The following is a 24,329-nucleotide window of genomic DNA, read 5'->3' as shown; positions in this document are numbered from 1 at the left end:
TCATGACCACCTCAAGTATGAAGTCCAAGGGGCGGAATAATTGAAATTACGTTGTTGCAGTATTATGGGCACGTTTACGTAAAACGTAACTTGGAATATTTTCAAATTACTTCACTCAGTCGCGTAGGTGACAATATTACATGCATGGTTTTACATGCAAAGTAACATTGCTTTAATGTAACATACGTCACACCGGTGATTACCGACTGCCCGATGATTGGTGGGTCTAGTAACTGTTGTCAGTGTATTGGAGATTCGATATGACAATCAAAGTTGTGTTTGGGGAAGATTTTCTATTCACTGTAACGACATGCCTTTGTTGTCGCTGCACTGGAATATGTATTTGTATATTGTATTCTGATGCATATATTATTTTATACAGTCGTATTGATTCGTATTAAATATGGAAAGAAAAGGTTTAAGAAGAAAATTGTTTGTGTCATTTTCTACAGTAATTTTTAATTGATATCTAAGAAAATCACTACAGTAAGGTCGTCTATCCATTAAAAACAAGAAAAACCTGTAACAAAATTGTGTACACAGCCTTATGACTGAAAACAGGTCACTATTATACACCATGGAGTTAAAATATGCATACACGGACGTGACAATATAACTTTTATATTCCTTGCACTTGATAACAGGGGCTTTCTGATTGGCTGGACCTTTCTCTATTTCATCTGTGGTGGCGTAACATCACTTTATTATAAGATACTTCAAGGTAATATGCGTAGGTTTATAAACATGAGTTTATATGGCTTTTATGTTGTTTTTTTCTACTGAAAATAATTTCATTGCGGAATAACGGTTACCAAGGTGTTACTTGTTTTTTCAAGCTGGTAGTTCTGATTGTCAGACGACGAAACACGAAATGAAAACACGTCGTAATACAGAAAGTTAATTTGTCCCACTACTCAGTTTCGGTCGCCAGTCGCCACGACAATTATGCAAATTTATGCCTATAAATTTAGTATAATATATAGCATAGGGTCACTCAAAAACATGCCAATGTATGTGTTCTACATCAATATTAGAGTGAAACGGCTTGTACAAAGTTAGTTCAAAAGTTGGGTTGCCAACTTAGGTAGGGTCCTAATGTATGGAAGTTGGGAAAAGCAAACTCAGTCTGATTATATCAGAACCACGTTTTATGTATGTGGAACAAGCATATATGACCAATCTGTGCTACAGTTAGATTTAAAGGTCAAGGCATTTCTAAAATGATATGGTAAAGACTCTTGCGTATGGCAAAGACCGATTGTCATGCCAAGACTAGTATCCCCAACAGGTTCCTGTTGCTATCACTCTATTCACTCCGCAGTTTTACCATATGAGGCACATCATGTTAAATATATGGTAAACAGGTTAAAAAAAGAAATTATTCCCCTCGCCTTAAACAGAAGATGCAGCAAACTGACATACGTTTTAAAACAGATTCGGATATCTTGTGAAAAAACCAGCCAGGCTACGTCCATCGTGGAGGAAACCAGCCCCTGTACCCAATCCATGCACCAGTGAACCCAAGAAATGAGAGACAGGCAACCTGGGATATTCATTTGCAATACATGGAGCAAACACCATCCCAGGATAGGTGCATCACTTCTCAATTACATTAGAAATTCACAAGACTGCTAGTCACATTGTTTTAATAATTTGGCATTGTAATAACGACACGTTTATCCTCAGGTTTAGCCTTTTGGTGTCCAATTGAAATTGTTGTGGTAAGCCGCAGACACTGTCACTCAGCTGATATATAATGCGAAAAAGACAAGCCGTTGATTTTATAATTGATAAATACCTGTCCTACCTTCCTATACAACCTCGGCTTTTGCATCTACATGTCACGGTGTTGAACATAATATTAACAGTCTCCTTATTTTTCAAAGTTACTGAAATGATTGCATTCATCAAATCGTCAATTTGTTGTTTTTGATGAAAGTATTGCCTGAAGGTTTGATAATGGTGTTTTCGGATGATATTCATATAGTTGAGCTACGTAACCCAAACTACGTTTTCTTATGTTTTAATATTTAGGTTATAAATCACTGTGCATAATGTTATACTACCATGTTAATCTGATGACAATTGAGAGAGATGGACGTGGTGTATATTGTGTGTAAACTTGGGTACAATTCGCTGCTGTTGAATATAACCGATTTGATATAAGCAACATTAAACAAACACAATTATTCACAATTTGTAATTATTTTATTACCTTGATCTACAGCACTAACTTACAGTATAGTCTAAATAGAACCATGGAATATATAAATTAGTAAACTGTAACCATTTAGTTCAAATCGGAATTAGAATTATAGTATAGTCCACAACCTTTTCCCAGGATGCATCTAGATACACGTATTACAGAATGAGTTACCGTCCATCAGTGCAGCTGAAAATACTAGTATTCAGAATTGAACACGTTGTTGTCGCATTCATATTTTAGTCATTGGGATATTCCTAGTAGCATCTATAACAAGAACATGTACAAAAAATATTAGATTTTGCGAAATAGAGAAAAAGGAATATATCAGTAATTTATTTAATTTATATTCGCAGAACTTTGTGTTTCATTGATTATCTGTATTGACGGAAGTGAAAGAATATCTTACTTTGTTCCGTTTACTTTCCAGCTTTCTCCAAACTCGTCAGCATCTTTTGCAACACTGCCATCTGGTTTTTGGAAGTCATTGACAGCAATACCATCAGCATTACCCATCAGACCACATAGTTTACCGTGATAAAAAGAGCCATCGTAAGTAACACTTAATGCATGCTTTCTCAGAGTCCACTCCAGAGTAAATGTCGTGTTTTTCGAAGTGAAGTTCAGTTTAATCTTCTTATCTTTTTTCTGGGTAGTTATAACTCTTGCTTCAGTCTTCTGCCCATCCGTACGTCCCTGTGAAAGAAATTCTTAAGTATGTCGATTCTATAAAAACAAACTGTATTGTATATGATTTGTAGCAATTAAACACATTCACAACTTACTGTATTAATGTCCAGTCCATCAATGATAGAGTATTCATCTCCAACAGTAATATTGAAAGCGACAATTCTCGTTCTGACTTGGTCTGGAGTACTATCTTCTCTTGGCTCGAACTTAGTTGTGATTTCAAAACGGGAGTGCTCGGTGCAGTCCTTGAACAGTGTGTACCAGCATGTGCCTTGGAAGGTATATGCACGACCATCAAATGTTCTCATATGTGGATCACCGTGACAACCACTCGCTATTTAAAAAAGGGGATTTCATTTATTATTCTTTCATGTATATCGCCCTAAAACAATCATAAAACATCTCCAAATCTTCTCTTTTATAGTTATACTATTATTTGTTTTGTTTCCATTGCTCTAGTTACGACGCTTACTAAAACAATGGGTATGAATACACGCACTGGATTCAACTGACTGTTTGTAACTCAGAGGCTCGCAAAGCCGGAAAGTTTTACTAAAATAAAATTGAATTAATTGGTATTTGTGCAAATAACCCATTGGATAACTATATTATGTCACGAATTTGTCAAGTTTCATTATTTTCCATAATCGATTTCACTAGTTGCTGGTGATTTTTCCACAAACCCATATTAATTCCAGCTGTGTATGTGTTGTTACTCCCCCTTTTTTGCAGATGGAAATTTTAAGTGCATATGTCTTCATGGGCCACTCGATGCATTCCTTTCTACTCGACTTTTCCGTATAGAACAAACTTAGAGCCACACGATAAAATTGTTTCAACTCACCGAATTGGCAGATTGCACCCAAGTGCTCGAAACAGGATAGATCATTCCACGTACCATCTGTGTACCTGGTTATGTTAATTGGTTTCGTTATAAGTGTAAGTTTCCGTTCATGAGAATTGACAATTTCTGCATTCACATGATGACAATGCACATCTATTTTATAATAGATGTAGACAATTTCATTGTTTCGAGTTCATAAAATGTACTTTTTTTAAATGAAAACAATAGAGATTACACATTATTTACAGATATTACTATACGTAGTCACAAGAGAATGTATAGTAGTACGTTATTTTCTACACACGATTAACTATTCCTAAATACATCACATAATTTTTGAATAATTCATCAGACTGATGCAATGACCAAACAGCCCGTTCGTCACCGCGCATGTGTCCACCAAAATATCTGTTGGATATATGTTGAACGCCAGGCATACATTTGAACATTGGCAAATATGCTGATGATATTTATATCAATTAATATATAAATAAAATGCATTAATATGCCAGAGATTTAATCCCATTTATTACATCATGATAAACGTAGATTATAAATAAAAAACAAAGCACACCTATAATTTAGGCAGTGATTTTACTAATAACAATATTCAGCTCGTGAGTTCTACTGAGTAAATATGTTGAAAGATTGCTGCATAGTGTGCAGAGTTTGACATGTTCTGGTCTTAAATCACACTCCCCAAAATAATTCAATCTGGAGATGGCTTTCGGGCAATTGCACTTATGAATTTAAGGCTTGGTTAATTACAATCTTGGGGGGGGGGGCTGTTAACTCCGTAATTTATAATAGTATAACACGTTCTTTCCAGATAATTTTTATATAAAAACTAGCAATAAATCATACTAAGAGGTACATGCATCCCATTTAATCTGTTTGAGTTAGGATATTCCCTTTCCTCAGAAAATAATTATTAAATAGTATCTATTATTATTCCGCACAATATTAAGCACAACAAGTTCTCCACATACAACACAACAGCACAGAAGGCATACCGGGATGACATTCGTACGAAAAAAAGACATATAACTATGTATAAATGAAATACAACTTACAATTGTATACAGTCTTGTTCTCCATCCCAACTGTTTGGCTGATGAACCGCGAAGTTACTGTATATAATTGTCGAATCATCTCTGGCGTAAGTGAATATATCTTCATGGTTTAAATCGGTAATGCCAATCCAATATGTTTCTAGCGATAGATGGTAATTAAGTAAGGCAAATAAAATGACAGAAATATACATTTTATACAAAATCTGTTAATTAATTTATTTATAATCATTTATATTCATTTATAAGTTTAAATTGATTTACCTGACGCACACAAACTCTCCATTTTGACATTTTCCGCCGGAGTGCGGGGTTCGGCCAGAAAGCCACCTATCTTTTCACATTCTTGTTTTGCCTCAAACCATGTGAATTCACCATATACAACTTCATATGTTGGAGCTAATTAAAAATGTATATTAATTATTAACAATATATATAGAAGATTAAAGGACATTTAGTGTTTATTTGTTATCGCATTGGTCTTACAGTGGTACCACATACATTAAACAAAGCATAAATACTGAAATATGTTAAATAGTTTGTATTTTCATGTTTGTTGTATATATGTCAACATTTCTTGAAACACCAATACTTATTTCTGGGCAGTTCTTGAAACTGATTAAAATGTATACGTATGATAGGTCTACACAGATCAATTGAGTTGTCTCGTAGATTACAAACCAAAATGTATGTACTTTAATTAAATCATATCATCAAACATATCGTGCATATTTCTCATAAATCACGCAAATCATATAATGGTTGATTTACTAACTATTAACACAAATATTACATATATTTTTACTTACGTGACTTCTCATTCTGTAGAAAAACACAGAAAAATAGGTCAGATAAATTTCCGCAGAGAGAATTTCCTTGTTTCTAGGTTTGTTCATCAGGCAAAAAGCTGATCTGAACGAAATATGCTATCTATTTTTGAAATCAAAATTTGCAAATTGCAAAAAGCAAAACTGTGAGTTTTTGTGAATCAAACTGAGCGGGAGGCAGTATCGTCTCCACCGCTTGTTCTACAATGTTTTATTTCTCATGCATTTTGTGAGGTTTTACATGGCAACGTTTCGGAACCATTTTAACTAGAACCAAATTTAGAACAAAGAGCACATAGCAGTTGCTAATGTAGAATGGAAAGATATGCGAGGCACCTACTAAAAGACCGGTAGTAAGTAAACTCACCGTTTGTGACGCTGTTAGTGTAAAACTGATAGCCGCAAGAATGACCAGTAAATGTAACATCGTTACCGTCTTTGGTGTAATACTCTTCAACAGGAAATAGTATGTAGAGCCTTGAGTGAAGTGATCGTTCTACTGATAGATATGATCAGATCGTTTGATTATAAAAGTAGTTTTAGCTGACGTGTTTTTCCCCTCTAATCTCTCTATGTGAAAGTATTTCAATTGGTCCAAGTGAAATCTACCAACGAAAATAAATTCATCAACGCATGCTCAGTTCCATTCTTGACGAGACGAATGCTTACCACACAGTTTCTGGCACGAATACGTTCACTACAAAGGGAGCCACCTATCACGCTAATAAATGAAACACATCAGTTTTAATATTTGTGCTGAGGGACCTGCTAATAATTTGCATATGCCAAAATGCGAACAGATTTTGTTTTCATCATGTATTCATAATGAGAGTCGAGATGATTTCTAAATTGCAACTATCATATCGTGTTATTCAACTATGTGCATTGTTAGTTTTAGTATGACTCGTTCTCGGCCTGGTACGCACTTTTGTGTAATCAGTATCGAGAATTACAGTACTCACTTAATAGTTGCATCATCGTGACTTTCAGAGAACCAGCAAATTTACTCTCCGTTCTTGTAGGACTATTTTTTTAATTTATTTCCAGCGACTAAGTATACCAAATTACCTTGCTGCGGGTCTTACAAAATGTAATGAAAAACAAAAATTACAGAACAGTACCAACCTGTTCATTTTTAATTAAATGTCTGCAATTTACTAATATTATAATATTTGTTGATGTATTATTAAGCTGATGATAATAGAAAGTCACATCATTTACGTGACGACTGCAGAACCAAGTTGACTAGTGTATATAATTATCATATTGAAATGGTGTCGCCCCAGTCACTTTCAAATGTTCTTCATGTTCTTTCCCAATTCGCGGGGTAAGTGTATGATGCTCTCGCTTGTTGAGGAAAGCATGATGAAAGCCGCTGGTGAAACATTGGCGGTTAATTTACTAATTTGCTTTAATGTTGTGTATCCAAGTTTTTAAATTTGTAACCTGAAATAAATGTGATTTTATAGGCGAAAATATTATCACTAACATCTTGTTTAGATACTCTCGGTCGAGAATATCGACCAAATCACTGCCGTTCTTCAAAGATTTATCTCTCTGTACCACACACGTGCTTTACATGAAAAAATGCACTGAACACAGTATATACAAACTCAATCAACATAGTATAGTGCAGTTGATGACAATCTGGTCTAAGCAGCCATGTGACTATTTTTAACTCAAGTGTATTCGGGTACATATAGAGGACAGTTTCTTAAAAGTACCATGGGTTGTCAATTTGTACGGCAACTTGTGGCAATTTTTGGCAACACTGAAAGAGACTTGCTTCAAGGCTTCATACCCACAATTCGGGGGCTCAGACACTAATTATTCCTTAGCTGCATGGATGTATTCAGTAAGGTGAAAGCACAATTACAATGACGTCATTGCTCCACTGCATTATAATGTGACTGCATAGGATAAATGTGTATGACGTAACATCCTCAAACCTCAGATTCGATTCACCTAGCTACAGAGATTTGTAACCAGAGACAGAGGCAAGGTGAGCACATTTACAATGACGTTATTGCCGCATTGCATTGTGGTAAATACGTGCCTACCATATGATTACCCCACCCCAAGGCACGAACCTCCGCTACCTACATGAGATGCAAGATGTTCAACTTGGTGGGTTGCACATTTAAATTGACGTCATTGCCGCATTGCATTGTGGGGTCTATATGTGTTACGAAGCATTGCCACCTTCCTGACAGCATATTTGTGTAACACTGCAATAGATTAATTTTAAATCTATAAACATCATATATATTTTATGATGTCAAATAATCATCTTTTCTATCAGAAACCATGCTTTATACCAATATGTGTACAACACTAAAATAGACGTAATTCCAAATAATACAACCTAAAGCTTTATATTACCATTCATAACAAATATTAATCTAATCCTGCAATCAATCAAGTAGTTTATGGTCGGGCATATGTGATTATATGCCACTAAATGACATGGATTAATACAAATATTATCTTTTCAGGAGAAACAGACACTGATTTATTGACTTGTGAGTCACATGATTTAGTTTTATATTTTTGTGTTTATTATAAGTGGTGATAATTATATTCTACATGTATATTCACAGTATGACTTCATTTGTATATTACACTCCCAAATTTCATCATTTTTTTTTTTTATTCTGTTCTTGTACAAGTAAGTACTTTTTTCAGTCATAATTATAATTTCTCGACGCGCGCTCACAAGTCGAATTCTTAGGCAACCTGTTAAGGGTTGCCCGGTGGTCTCGGGAAAACCGTGTCGTGGTGTGTAGCAAGGCGTCTTGATGGCGTACTCAATCGTAGATTCGAGTCACACACACAGTCGTGTTTACTTTTATACGAACACAGTATTTAGTATTTACTAGTATTTGGTTTCGGAAGCACTGAGTTGGTTCAGGGATAGGTATTGTGGACTTGGATAACTACTGCGCAGCCTCAGAAGGTGCCAGTTCTAGGCTAAATTTGGCCTCAAATTGGCGCCAGGGCAGCCCTCCATTTGTTTTCTAGGCGGTTGAATATATATATAAAGATATGTTGAAAGTCTCGAGTTATGCCATTTCATATTTGACTCCTGTTTTCGCTGTATCCGGTCAATTCGATCATGACGAGTCTACGTAACGCTAGTTATCGATACGTTTTGAATTACGCGGAGAATAGAGTACACTTTTCCAAAACCTAAAAAGTAGGAATTCTTTAAAACAAGAAAGCATATTATTGTTGTTTTTGTTGTTTTATTTCCCATATTATACAAAGTGAAAATAGTTACAGTAGAAAGTAAGTAAATAAATTAATGAATAAATGTACATGTATAAACAAATAAACAAACAAACAAACAAATAAATAAATAAATAAATAAATAAATAAATAAACAAAAGTCAAAGTAAATATGTATAATATTGCTGGGAAGCAGAAATAGCTATAGCGAAACTAGTCGAGCCTGCTTCTTAGTGTTTGACTCGTAAGTAATCTTAAATGAATGAAATATAAGGGCGACAAAAATGACATATTGTTCTAATATTAGAGGATTGTATTATATATATAAATGATAACATAAATATTATATACACATGTCAATCTCTAGGCCGGTGTTCACGGGGTGGGGGTGGTTGATACAGGGATGTTCGTCCGGGGAAACGTATGTTGGTAACGGGAGTTATGGATGACGGGAATTAGCTCTCTCAACTTGGCTGCTTGAGGTAACGGGGTCATGACGCATGTGTCAAAGGTCAGCACATTCACCCACTTACATACATACACAGTCCCTCTTGAGGGACTGTGATACATAGAATGGATGACACACTTGGGTTGAAGTTATTTAATAAGATGTCGTACATTGATTCTGAGCTTGAAAATAAAGTACATTCGAAGCCCTGACTTGTGTTGATATACCGGCCTCCAACGTGCAACCCAAAAGTGTTCTGAGAGTGCATCAAGGCTTGGCCTTTTATGCGGTAGTCCGAGAGACAAGCTGGTTTTACAACTAAATGTTAAAACTCATAGTGTGAGTAGTGAGTTCTTGTATTACATACGGGTGCTAAAATCGTAGTCATCCCCGATGTGTATTGTTTTTGAAACGGAAGCCTAAACGGGGTGTTAATGAAATACGAACTGGTATTGTGTTTGAGCAAAGACACTAGAGTGTCTTTGGTTTGAGTTACGTTTTGCTGTGGGAAATGTATCACCCATATGTCAAAAGCAGCTTGTCGAAACTGGACTAGAGAGTGTGATATTGTTCTGACGCCCACGCTTGCCAAACGTGTTAATGCGATGGGTCTACATTTTTTTTGCGTGAGACAGTCATACAGTAGCAGACTATAATTCTGCGATATAACACACAGATAAATAGTAACTAAATAAGTAACTTTATAAATGAATAAATATCAGAAAATTACATGGTATAGGGCAAACAACCACAGTGCCATACCATACCTTGTTATCCGAATAAATAAACAAATACAGTAAATGTTGAAAGTACACGAAAAAAAACATGCTTATATAAAAGGGATGGAATAGGGTGAGATCAAGTACTTTTTTAGTTCTTTTTTAAAACCGGTTTGACTAACAATGTATTTTACATGTGCTGGCAAATTGTTCTAGAGTTTAGTGCCCTGGAAGTCTATTGAATGTTTGCCAAGGGGGAAGTTTGTAGCTTGATTGCGGTGAAAACCGGGCGCAGTGCTGATGATCAGATAAAGTGAAGTAATTTTCTGTTATCCGAGGGAGGCTATGGTGGTGCAGATCATGGATAAAAATGAATAGTTTGTCATATATATTCAATATTCCTAGTGAGTGAAATAATAGTTTACTGTTTGTGAAATTATTTTTGAAAAGCGTGATACGTAACGTGTTAGTTGTTTTTGTAGCTTGTAGATTGGATCCAATGTTGTTTGCTACGTACTACCCCAAACTTCAAGTACATACGATATGTTCGGTAAAATTAGGGAATTATATAGAAGAATTAGGGCACATTTGGGGAGAAGTACTTTAGCAATCAGTCCAATCAGGGGTGAAATTGTTTTCATAATGTTGTTGATGTGGGGTGTCCAGGTTAAGTCAATAGTTAAGCCAAGATATGTTGTGGTGTTGGTTTTATTTTTGGAATGGTCATTCAAAAGGAGAGTACCTATGTCTGATAATATTAATTAAAATATGTGATATTAATAATCATAATAACATCATGAAGTTGGTTTTATCTGTGTTGGCTGTTAGTTTATTGGCTGTGCACCAAATGCTAAGCAAAGACAGGTTGGAGACTATGTCAAGTGAATTATGAATAGGATTGTTAATAGAGTGAAACCGGTTAGAATCGTCAGCAAATAACTTAAAATTAAAGAATGGTGAGGAGGAGGGCAGATCATTTATATAAACCAGAAAGAGTAGGGAAGTAGTAGTAGTGGAAGTTATGGGAGTTCCAACAAGAACAAAACACCAAATGCGCAAAGGTATTCGATAAGAACTGGACGACAGTCTACCTTTGAATTTCTTTGTTCGTTTTTTTTTCTGTAAAATAACCTTTTTTTCCAAAAGCTATATGATCGACAGTTTTGAAGTTTAAAATAGTTCATAACAGAAAACTTATTAAAGAAAAGGAATAAATTTTATTGTAAATTTGTTGTTTGTAGTCTTAATTATTCTATCCACCAAGTGTACTTGGGAAATGGAGCAATGAGACCCAAACACAGGGTCAAATATCTCTATCTTTGAAACCAGTGGATGACTGCACGCTTTTTTATAACTTTGTCATTGTGATACAGTTACGACGGGACACTTAAAGCTACTGATCGAGTTTCGATTCACTGTTTGGTGACGGCGTGCTTTTGTTGATGCTGCACTGGGATATGTACATGTAGCGTCATCCATGTCACAACATTGACATCCAACATCTGTACTTGTATATATATATATATATATATATATATATATATATATATATATATATATATATATATATATATTATACAGTTATATTGAATTGTATTAAATATGGAAAGGTAGGGTCAACACTGGTTGACAGATTGACAGCCACCGTTTGTCTCTCGATACACCATGTAGATAAAATATGCATACAAACATGTAAGAATATAATTTTTATATTTCTTGTATTGCATAAACGGCGCGTTCTGATTGGCTTATCATGTCTCTAAATACAAGACTTTATTATAAGATACTTCACGGTAATTTGTGAAGGTGGTAAACTTCATTCAAAATGAAATTACCGGCTTTGATTAGTTTTAGAGTGGTGAGAAGAAGAAGAAACAAACAAAAGCATACGTTTGTGTTCTGCATGAATGGATTGGAATGAATGAGGACATGACTTGTACATGGTTGTTAACTTTGGTAGGGCTCTGCATAAGTTTGTCAGTTAGAAAAATGAAGTTGGACTTCCAGTTGATCATCTGTTAGAATATCAAGATACACGCACCGAGTTGTCTATATACCCCGTCCTGGTCGGTTTATACTGTCTAGGAGGACGGTTTAGTTACTAAATGCTAACAATTGATGGACCAGTACGAATTGTTCCTCATAGTAGTCTCCCAGGTAACTGACAATGGTGATGTGAAGATGTTTTAGAATTTGGGAATATGCTGAGACATCGTATTCAGAGCATATTTTTCTAGTCATTTATATTTATTCTTGTACTGTACTTGTACTATTATTCCAACCTTGTAAACCTCTTTCATGGACCACAAGTAAATTCTTTTTAATTAAATCCCCAAATCTAATGAGATCTGTGAGTCGACCATTTTGTACCACAAAGGCTGCAATGTTCAACTGCAGCTAGCTGTCAACTCTCCATTGAGTTGCATAAGACAGTGATTGAGTGATTTACTATGATAAACGGTTGGGTTATAGCGTGGGACATCTTTTGTCAAGAAAATTCATAGTACCACCAGTGAGAAGCTGAATAGGTTGAGTGTGATATACGCGTATATATACATTTTTTTATTTATAACATTTTACTCATTTGTATTCAATATATGATTTTTGTTTGATATAATTAATCGAACCACTACAAACATCATATTCAGGACCACCTGGTATTTTATTTTTACTTTTATTAATCGACCAACTCACAAATGTAACAGTATTATAAGAAATGAATTATGTTATTAATTTATTTATTTATTTATTTGCTTGTTTATTTGTTTGTTTGTTCGTTTATATAGTTATTTATTTTGTATTTTATTATTGACAAAACGGCATTTAACATCAATCTGTGAATTCTGAAGTCAAACTGAAGAAGCCTGGTGCAATAATTGTAGAAGGTAGAAACATTCTATGCTTCAATTCGTGAACTCCAGTTGTTGGCTATGTAAAATTCACCCGGATAAATTGTTGCAGGATCTGTACCGACATTGCTGTGGTATATCCAGTGCCTAATTACATAACCCCATTCTTACCAACTGGTTGTCCACATTGGTGCATGATGTAGGCCACGTTTAGTTCTAAACTGTTGCAGGGGTATGAAATACTGGATACAAGATCCACACCAAGCTATACCTAATAAAATATGATTTCACTTAATTCATGCATGGCGTTGTATGTGTAACATTCACTGGTGTGCATTGTTGTTTTTAATTTTATCGAACTATACTGGCTCGCACATGGACATACGTGTCTGCAATGGCAGAACTGTACCATCTCAACCTTAGATAGAAACATGGGTATCAAAATAGGGCAAAGGAGATTGCTAAAAATCTTCTGACAAAGTTCAGTCTGAGTACAACGTTTGCTAGCGCTCAATTCGCTCCCGGTCGTTCTCGCTTCCTATGAGGCACATCATGTTACATATCGGGAAACAGATCAAGAAAGACATTATTTCCTATCTCCCTAGTATCAGGCGTAAGATACAGCAAATTGATGACACATTTTTGTTGAAGTTCACATTTTTAAAAACTTGACCTGCAATTTTGCAGCGATTGATGACAGTAATGACAGACAGAGACTGGAAATAATAAAAAAAAACATTTCGTTTCCGCTACTTAAGAAATCTGTCTCCAATAGCTCTGGGCTGCGCTGACAAACTACTCACACAACACACAAACACTGATTTGCCTTCTTATATGCTTCAATATTTAGGTTGCAAATCATTGTTTATAATGTTATTCTACTAATTTTATGGATGGACGTGGTGTATATTGTGTGTAAACTTTGGTACTGGTTGTTGCTGTTAATATAACCAATTTAAGCAATAATACAAACACAATTATTCCCATTTTGTAGTCATTTTATTGAACTATTCCCTTGACCTAGAGCACTAATGCACAGTACAGTTTAAATAGAATCACGGAATATAGTAATTAAGTACACCAAAACCATTTAGTTCAAATCGTAATATTCGATTAGAAGAGACCTCAAACTTTTTCTAAGTTAAATCTAGACGCAAACTCTACCCAAACGTTCATCAGAGTAGCTGAAATTATTGATAAGTTGTTCCGTTCATCTTTTTGGTCATAAGGATATTCCTAGTCGCATCTATAACAAGAATATATTAAAATTATTAGCTATCTGGAATATTGAAAAACAAACATCGAATATATCAGTAATGTGTTCAATTTATATTTTCAGAACCTTGTGTTTCATTGATTATCTGAATTGAAAGAATATCTTACTTTGTTCCGTATACTTTCCAGCTTTCTCCAAACTCGTCAGCATCTTTTGCAACACTGCCATCTAGTTTTTGGAAGTCATTGACAGCAATACCATCAGCATTGCCCATCAGACCGCATAGTTTTCCGTGATAAAAAGAGCCATCGTAATTAACACTTAATGCATGTTTTCTCAGAGTCCACTCCATTGTAAATGTCGTGTTTTTCGAAGTGAAGTTCAGTTTAATCTTCTTATCTTTTTCCTGGATAGTTATAACTCTTGCGTCAGTCTTCTGTCCACCAGTACGTCCCTGTGAATGAAATAAGTATTGCCAATTCACGATTCTATATAACAAATTAATAAACGTAATATGACACATTCACAACTTACTGTAGTAATGTCCAGTCCATCAATGATAGAGTATTCATCTCCAACAGTAACTTTGAAAGCGACAATTCTCGTTCTGACTTGGTCTGGAGTACTATCTTCTCTTGGCTCGAACTTAGTTGTGACTTCAAAACGGGAGTACTCGGTGCAGTCCTTGAACAGTGTGTACCAGCATGTGCCTTGGAAGGTATATGCACGACCATCAAATGTTCTCAAATGTGGATCACCGTGACAACCACTCGCTATTAAAATAACAATGCATTTTATTTATTATTCGTTCATGTATGTCTTCCAAAAAAACAATCTAAACATCTTCTCTTTCATAGTTATACTTTTATTTGTCTTTTTCCCATTGCTCTAAATATGACGCTTACTAAGATTTTACCGAGGACGCTCACCAGATTCAACTGTATTGTTTTTGCAAAAATAAAACCCGTGTAAACGTTATGTGTTCAAATAACCTGTTTGTTAATTAATTATATGACGAATTTGTCAAGTTTCGCTATTTTTTCTAGTCGATTCCATTAGTTATGGTGGACCATAGTGATTACTACTGTGTATGATAAGTTACTCCTTTTTGCAGTTTTACAATTTGCCGATGATCAGTTCATAAGAAAAGATAAAGTGCATGTGTAATCACGACTTTTCTGTTTAAAAGAAATTTAGTTCGAGCCAGTAGATGAAAATGTTTCAACTCACCGAATTGGCAGATTGCACCCATGTGGTTGTCTTCACAGTTCAGATCATTCCATGTACCATCGACGTACCTGTTAAGTGTAATTTTGAGTTCATGATAATTGACAACTGCTGCATTCACATGATGACAATACACAAATCCATGCTTACAGTCATAGAAAGAATTGATAAAAGAAAATTCTATTTTATATAAGCTACTTTCAATATTGTTGGGAATTTCAAATTCGTTGTCTTGATTGTCAATATTTATTGCATGTAAACTCAAAATGAGAAGATTTACTTTTTTAAATGAAAACAATAAAGATTCTATTCTATTCTATTTACACATTATGTACAGATATTACTATATCATTACGTAGTCACATGAGGATGCATAGTAGTACGATATTTCCCACACATGATGAACTGTTCCTGAATAAATCACATCATCTGGAAATAATTCAGCAGACTAATTGAATGGCCCCTTTGTAATCGCACTTACGTACGTATGCCGACATATTTGTTCACAAATGGCGGCCTTGCATATGAATGTCGAATACCAAACAGACAATTGAACATTGTCAAAGATGAGAAAACTGTGGCCTTTATAGTTGTAAACGCACGACAACGAGTTGCGATTAACGGCTTATACCACGCATCCCCATGCATAAAACGATTAAATTGCAAGAGATTTTTAGTGACTGTTTCGGTTGTGCGTGAGATTGTACCACTTCAAATTTGCATGAGAATGCTCTTTGAGATTCAAATTAGTAAAGCTCATCTGCGTTCATCGAATACGATTGGATGTTAAGTGATATGACCAATAAACCTTATTTGCTGAATGGTCTTTTCAAATAAACTCCACTCATTGGTCAATATTTTGAATACATTTGAATTTTCCACGTGTCAAATCATGGTCTTGTCATTTCGAATGCAGGCAGCGCTCAGTGATGGTCGAATACAGTGACATCTCCGATTCGGAGTACAACGATGACATTGAGAGATTTTGCTCTCAATACGACGAAAAAGAAGATTTTAAGTTAACAAAACAACAAGAACGTCAACGTTTCGGTTTACCTGTAGACAATGAACAGATAGCTGCCATTCAGAATTCGCGAGTGCCAAAAAACACGCGTAGATGTACTAAATGGGAGTGTCTGTGTGGGATGAATGGGGCCGAGCCAGAAATGAACGAGTCGAGAAGCACGGGGTAAGCAGTAGTGACGTGTTCACATTTGTTCCCAGATTATGCAGCGAACTTGGTGTACGTGAACTTTCATTTTGGTTGTGTCGCTTTGTTGTCGAGGCTCGTCGACAAGACGGAACAGAATATCCATCTAATAGCCTGCGTGTGCTTTGTAGCGCAATTCAGAGATATTTACGTGACGAATGCAAAAAAGTTGACATGTGCTTTATGGATACACATGCTCGGGAATTTATGGAATTCCATCACACCCTGGACGGTGTAATGAAGAGTATAGACAGACGGGGAATATGTGTTATTAAACGTCAAGCTGAACCATACACAGATGATGATGAAAACAAATTGTGGGATAAGGTTTTTTCCATAGAGTCTGCTACAAATTTGAGTTATGCGGTCTACTTTTATGTGTGTAAAGTGTTCGCTCTCCGAGCAGTCGACGAACATAGTAACCTTACAGCCGAACAGTTCGTACAAGGATCAGACAATCAAGCTGACTATATTGAATTTAATGGTAGACCGTGTAAAAATAATCAAAGAGGACTGTATTACTCGCGGAAAATCCCGTATAAAAATGTGCGCCAATACGGCGATCCTTCCAACACGCGTTGTGTTTCATTTATTGAAACGTTAATTGCAATGTATTCCACCGAAAGGTCCCTTCTACCGACGTCCACTGACGTCCAGCGGAGGGCTCAAATTTTCTAAACAGAAGATTGGAGTAAATACTTTACGACAATATCCAAAAAGAATGTGTGATCTGGCTGGAATAGATGGGTATCATACTGGACACTCGGGTAAGGTAAGTTTGTCTCAAGTGATTCTGGGGTGGATGGGATCTTGGGATGGGTTCAAATGTGTTTGAATTTCGCCGATTGAAAACAAATATTGTACATTGTGAAAACGTATTTCAAACGCGATTCAAATAAATGTCGGTATATTTACTCCTCAAATCATTCTTTTCATACTTTTAGGTTACTGCGGCGACTTCGTTGTATGAAAAAGGCTTTGATGAGCAACTAATCAAAGAACGCACTGGTCACAGATCGGATGGGTTGAGAACATATAAACAAACAAGTAACTCTCTTCAGAAAATCGTATCTGATGCTCTCCAACCTCCACTACCGAAAGCAAGTATTTCAGCCATCGTAATTGACGATTCCGATTTCGTACACAAGCCTAAGGTTGAAAGACATGAACAGCCACCGCCTGAACCAGTGACTGCAACATCACATGCAGAATTCAGAGAAATGTGTCGTTCAAATGATTGTTGTTCTAAACAAATTAAAATTAAGATCCAGGACGGAAACAAATGTGTCAATATTGAATTGTAGTGTTGTAGTACTTTTTTTCCATAGAAAGTATAATTAAATTAGTGCGATTTGCACCCTCATTGTGATTTGTGTGATTAAATGCATATACTTTGTTTAATTTGTAATGCAAATTGTAAACGGTAACGCTTTGATTGATATGCAAATTACACTTCGGTTACACTTCTATTGATATTTTAATTGTAAACGCTACACTTTTGATACAAAGTGTAGCATTTACACTTTGCATATGAATGAAAGTGTGACCGTTTACACTTTGCATATTTGCAAATGCGTTGCTTTTTACAATTTGCATATAAATTCACCCTGTTTGCAAGAATAAATCGTTGGCGAGAACAATGATGCACGTGACCAAAAGTGGTATAAATATATATATATATATATATTCATCAGGTGACCAGCATAGTTTCTGATAACCACAGTTTTAACGTTTCCAGAGTCAAATGACTTCCGGTTACAAATAATATTTTGTGAATAAATCAAAGATATTTGGTATGCACTGATTCAAAAATAATATTGAAGCTTGGTGAACTTGTGATTGATGTTACAGTAAAACAAAATGCACTAATAGACCTGATATATGAAGAACATAACCTTATTTATTACATACATACACGTGGAATAAAATGAAACCAAAATATTTCACGTTCTTTTCAGATGATTCACACAACACTGACAATAAATCATACCAACACGAAATATTCGCTTTATAGTCCAAATTAATCAGTTTATGATACCCTTCTTTGTGCAAAATACTGAATATTCCGCTCGATATTAAGCACGACAACAAATGCTCGACATGTACAACTCAACAACACAAAAGGCATGTAACCTTTTCAAAAAATGGAAAAGATGCATGTATATAAATAAAACTCAACTTACAACTCTGTACAGTGTTCGTCTCCCAAGTTGTTTGGCTCATGGGGAGACCAGTTACTGTATACAATTATGGAATCATCCCTGGCGTAAGTGAATATTCCTTCAGTGGTCAAATCGGTAATACCAATCCAATATGTATCTAATGAAGATGTTGGTTTGGTAAGGTAAATTAATAAAACGGAAGAACTATAGATTTAAAACAAAATATGCTACATAATCTATTTAAATTCATGTATACGTTAAATTGACTGATTTACATTGATTACACTTACGTGATGCACATAGCTCCTCTACTTTGACATTTTCTTCCGGAGTGCGGGGTTCCGCCAGAAAGCCACCTATCTTTTCACATTCTTTTTTTGCCTCAAACCATGTGAATTCACCAGGTACAATTGTATATGTTGGAGCTAATTTAAAAATTTATATTTAGTAATAGTAATAATATATCGCTAAAAGGAGATTAACGTACGTTTAGCGCTAAGTCGGATTTTTTCTGTCATTCATATGTTATCACATTATTGGTCTTGCGATTGCATCACATACATTAAACAAGATATAGTGAAATATGTTAAATGTTATGCATATTCAAGTTTGTTTTATATATTTATGTCAACATTTCATAAGTTACAAATACATATTTCAGTGTCATACAGTTATAAAAAAAAAATTTGCACATGGTTAGGTGTTATGTTCCTGGAATTTGACAGTTCTGTTCAGAATTATTGTAACTACATCAAATGTCTAAATAACCCATTTAAACTTCCCACAAATCAATTGAACTGTCACGTGGTTTACTTGAATTGAAGCATACCAACTAATAATATATCGTGAATATTTGTAAAATAAACACGTGTAATTAGTGATTGATTTATTAACTCGAATATATACATATATTTATACTTACTTGACTGATCGTTCTGTAAACAAACCACAAAGCAATAGGTCAGATAAATGAGGCAATTTGTTTGCATGTTAATACTGTAACTCACTATTAACCTATACCCCATCTATTTCAAAATGGAAACTTTGGAAACTTTTGAATACTTCGGAAAACATTGTTCAGAGCCAAGCGGATCAGCTTCCCTAAACACTTGTGAATCAATATATCTTCAATATTTGAGAATCTTTTCTGAATCTAGACTGTAACAGCTCCTAGCTATTGATGGCACCCGATGGCCGTTCCAAATCGTGAATTTTCATTCATTGGGTACGACAAGTAAGAATGCAAACGATTTGCGCCAAACGCCTAAAAGCGAACAGCACTTATTTTCGCGATCGAGGGACTGCAATTCGTTCATCTATAGTTTCCGCACATAAACGATATCAACTCCTGAGACCACGATTTGAATGGAACGTGATCTGCTCTATCTGAACCCAACCCGAAGATTATCGGAGTCGGATTGGGCTCTAACTGATAGCGGTTTTTGCTGGTTCGAGAGACGCTGGGCTTGCATACAATGTTGTTGTGTAAACTATAAGTAAATGTTGAAATTTGATAATGGTAAATGACAGACACTGTATCTGTTGTTTATAAGTGATGGAAAATCTATCATTCCAGAGAACCACTAATCCATCTACAAACTATGCTCATTTGAATGAGAGAATCGCCGGAGATGACAATGTCACACTTGGAATTACACATGTTAGAAATAATGGTGAATCGTTGACGACGCCAAAACCAGCCAAATACAGTTTGTCTGATAAAATCGTTTGACAATTTGATGACGTGCTGACAGCTATTGATTTCCATCTTGATGACAGAATTGAACATATGCAAACAGCTGAAATTACTAATAAAAGCTCTAGAGAACGGCATTAAAAGTTAAAGCAGAGTTGCGAGCTACTAGTATATCTTAATGTTTTTTTCTGTAAATTGCTCAAATAACAACGCCGCGTCCGAGTCTTTATAGCATCTTATACATCTATTTTGATCGTACAATTTGTGGACACGACGATGAACAACAACACCCACATGTGCACCAGGTGCTAATACTTATCCATTTACAATACATGAACTTGAGATATTCTGGGTATTAAATTAACTGAATGGTCAATCAACAATATTATAATATTAATATTAGTACTCCAATGCATCGTAATAAATTTGTTGGAAGATGGGGCTTCGAAAAAAGAAGGGAATACTTAATTTGCCTACATAACAAGTAAATTTGAGAGTTCATCTCATATAAATGTTGTTTTTTCTAAATAAATGATACACCTCGACGAAATATCAGACTAGGTAGTGGAGGGCTAGGCCGAGGCAGATTTAGTGAATATTCCGTACAAAAAGAAATTTGACACCGGTGACCAAAAATTCTTACTTTTCTGAATTCTTACTTATATCAAAATCGCAACGTGCTAACTAAAACAACAGTTAACACAAAGAGCTTCAACAAATAACTCCTTGTTTATGTAATACATTTTGCATGACAGTTTCTAACGTAGAACGGAAATATATGCGAGGCACCTACTAAAAACAGTACTAGTAAGTAAGTAAACTTACCGTTTGTGAGGCTGTTAGTGTAAAACTGATAGCCGTAAGGATGACTAGTAAATGTAACATCGTTGCGTCTTCGGTGTAATACTCTTCAACAGGAAATAGTATGTAGAGCCTTGAGTGAAGTGATCGTTCTACTGATAGATATGATAAGATCGTTTGATTATAAAGATTGTTTTTGCTGACGTGCTGTATTCCGTCTAATCCTTCCATTTGGAAGCATTTCAATTGGTTCAGGAAAAAACTGCCCATGACAATAAATTCAACCGCGCATGCTCAGTTTCATTCCTGACGTGGAGAACAATAACAACACAGTTCGGGGCATGCAGCAAAAACTAGCATGAATTAGTTCACTACAGATTATATCAGCTATCACGCTAATAAATGAAACACATCGGTTGTAATATTTGTGCTGAGACGCCTGTTAATAATATGAATATGTCATAATGTGAACAGGTTATTTTGTTTTCAACGTGTATTCATAATGAGCGAAATTCCTCTGAGACAAGAGGGTTTCGGAATTGCTATTATCATATAAACAACACTGTGCCTCAGAATAACAGAGAAATGTGTCATGCAAAAACTAAAATATATCCCTCAATGAAGTCTGGTAACTGTGTGCATTGCTTTTTTAAAGTTACTCGTCTTCAGTCGGTATGTACTTTGAGTAACCATTAGCGAGAATTGTATCATCATGACTTACAGTACTCAATGGTTAGTTGCATTGGGACGTTCAGAGAACCAGCAAAGTTGCTATCCGTTTTGGTAGTAGAACTATTTTCAATATTTATTTTAAGCGACTAAGTATCTCAACTCACCTTGCTGTGGTTCTTACAAAATGTAATTAAAAATAAAAATGACAGCACTAGAACCAACCTGTACAACTTGTCAGAAATTCACAAATGCTTTAGTATCTGTGTATACATTATAATAAAGTTGGCGTATAGATAATAGAAAGTCGCATCATTTACGCGACGACTGCAGTGCTGAGTTGACTATTGTACTTGTATTTAGTTACCGTATTGAAATCGTGTCATCACTTTTGAATATTCTTGATTGTGGGCCTACGTTACATTTTCCTACTTCATCGTGTAAGTGAATAAGGCTTTCGAGCATCGAGGAAAGCATGGTAAAACCCGCTGGTTAAACACGGGTTAATTCGCTAATTTACGGTATCATTGTGCTTTCAAACAAATCACTGTCCACGGGTACTTCCTGCTTTATACAGCAGAACCTGGTCTGTTTCAACAATTTATCTCTCTGTCTCACACATGTTCTTTAAATGCAAAAAAATGCACTGGACACAATTTATACAAACTGAACCAACAGCATAGTATAGTGCAGTTGATGGCGATCTGGCCAAAACAGTTATGTGACTATTTTTAATTTAAATGTATTCGGGTACATAGCTTGCAACCAATATCCATCGCTATACAAAGTCTTAAAACTGTAGCTGCAGAGATTTCAAGATTTCCGACAAAAATATGTAACATTTGGTAGCAATATTGAATTTAATATTCCTGTCAAGCTTGGTCCTCGGCGTTACAATCACAGTCAAGTCTGGGGAAAAATATATTCACGAATTAACTAATCAACGTCGATATAAGATCACTTGCATATGGAAGACAATTTCTGAAAGTACTATGGGTTGTCAATTTGTACGGGCCCAACTGTACAATACAAATCCTAATTTGTCTAGAATCAATTCACAACTATCCTCCTTCATATCACCTTTAGCAACATTGAAAAAAGACTTTTGTTCCAAATCATTAAATCCACAACTTGGCACGAACCCTTCATAAGCTGCATAGGTGTGCGACGAGAGGCGGATGCATAATGTTAGGAGGGGTGCACATTTACAATGGCGACATTGTCGCATTGCCTTGTGGGATGTATATGTCTTACATAGCATACCCCCCCCCACCAGGTACGAACCTTTCGCTACTTGCATGGGTGTGCAACCACGATGTTCAGTTTGGAGGGTTGCACATTTACATTGACGTAATTGCCGCATTGCATCGTGGGATGTATGTGTATGATGTAGCATAGCTGACATGAATCGTCATCCAGCTTCATATATGTGTAACATAGCAACAGATTTAATTCTAAATCAATAAATTCTGTTTAATGGTTTCATATGGTCATTTTTTATCAGAAACCAAGCTTTATACCAAAATGTGTACAATACTAAAATAGACGTAATTCCAAATAATACAACCTAAAGCTTTATATTACAATTCATAACAAATATTATATCTAATCCTGCAATCAATCAAGTAGTTTATGGTCGGGCATATGTGATTATATGCCGCTAAATGACATGGATTAATACAAATATTAATCTAATCTTGCAATCAATCAAGTAGTTTATGGTCGGGCATATGTGATTATATGCCGCTAAATGACATGGATTAATACAAATATTACCTTTTCAGGAGAAACAGACACTGATTTATTGACTTGTGAGTCACATGACTTAGTTTTATATTTTTAGTGTTTATTATTCAACGCGTTACAAACTCTAAGTCGTGACTTTTATGTGATAATTCACAACTGTATTCTACACGGTAAATAGGATAGTATATGTGCTGTATAATTCGACATATTAAACCCTCGGATATGTTCCATTTTTGTTGTTATCTGTAAGTATTATTTTCAGTCGTAATTAGTATTTCGCGACGCGCACACACAACTCAAATTATTTACCAAAACAAGATCGTCATTCATTTAAAAGAAATCGAATTGAACTTCTATAACCTTAAACATGCCATGAACCCAATCCGAAAATACAGCCACAGAAAATATTTCATTAACAATCCACGATCTCAAACCAATGCTACCGAAGCACACTGAAAAACTAACATGCGGGGGTTGGTTGGACACCATGCATACACACGCTTGCACGTCATGGAATAATGTTTAAGAATTAGACTTTTGTGTAGTAGTTGATCAACTGTGCTGCAGGTTTGCCATATATTAAAGAAAATATAAAAACTGAAAATGTTTTAATCTTTGACAGAGTTGTTCGTTCTACAAACACGGCATCTTACAACATTCACCTGATCTGATAGACCAGATCAGGGGGCCTTTACCCCAATGTTACTCGAAGGTATGGATTTCT

The 24,329-nt window shown here is 35.4% G+C and overlaps 2 protein-coding genes and 1 pseudogene across 2 annotated transcripts; 1 reads left to right on the top strand and 2 right to left on the bottom strand.

Annotated features, from left to right (window-relative positions):
• Positions 1–2,186: 2,186 nt before the first annotated feature.
• On the bottom strand, positions 2,187–6,251 carry LOC102805513 (BMP-binding endothelial regulator protein-like). The gene is made up of 8 exons (XM_006818446.3): positions 6,002–6,251; positions 5,617–5,629; positions 5,072–5,206; positions 4,811–4,949; positions 3,738–3,802; positions 2,989–3,227; positions 2,613–2,899; positions 2,187–2,470 (listed from the first exon to the last, which is right to left on the bottom strand). The coding sequence occupies exons 1-8, from the start codon at positions 6,059–6,061 to the stop codon at positions 2,461–2,463; spliced, it is 948 nt and encodes a 315-aa protein (XP_006818509.1). The 5' UTR covers positions 6,062–6,251; the 3' UTR covers positions 2,187–2,460.
• A 7,604-nt stretch (positions 6,252–13,855) lies between these two features.
• LOC102806052 (zonadhesin-like) lies at positions 13,856–21,351 on the bottom strand. The gene is made up of 8 exons (XM_006818449.2): positions 21,215–21,351; positions 19,616–19,628; positions 18,984–19,118; positions 18,715–18,850; positions 15,325–15,392; positions 14,629–14,867; positions 14,262–14,548; positions 13,856–14,124 (listed from the first exon to the last, which is right to left on the bottom strand). Exons 1-8 carry the CDS (start codon positions 21,272–21,274, stop codon positions 14,115–14,117), a joined length of 948 nt encoding a protein of 315 aa, XP_006818512.2. The 5' UTR covers positions 21,275–21,351; the 3' UTR covers positions 13,856–14,114.
• LOC146729602 (uncharacterized) lies at positions 16,715–17,835 on the top strand (annotated as a pseudogene).
• Positions 21,352–24,329: the final 2,978 nt, after the last annotated feature.

The sequence above is a fragment of the Saccoglossus kowalevskii genome, chromosome 21 (genome assembly GCF_978046115.1).
Source record: "Saccoglossus kowalevskii chromosome 21, keSacKowa6.1, whole genome shotgun sequence".
Lineage (NCBI taxonomy): Eukaryota > Metazoa > Hemichordata > Enteropneusta > Harrimaniidae > Saccoglossus > Saccoglossus kowalevskii.
Note: the sequence above shows the minus strand (reverse complement) of the source record. Positions and strands in the feature narration are given on the sequence as shown.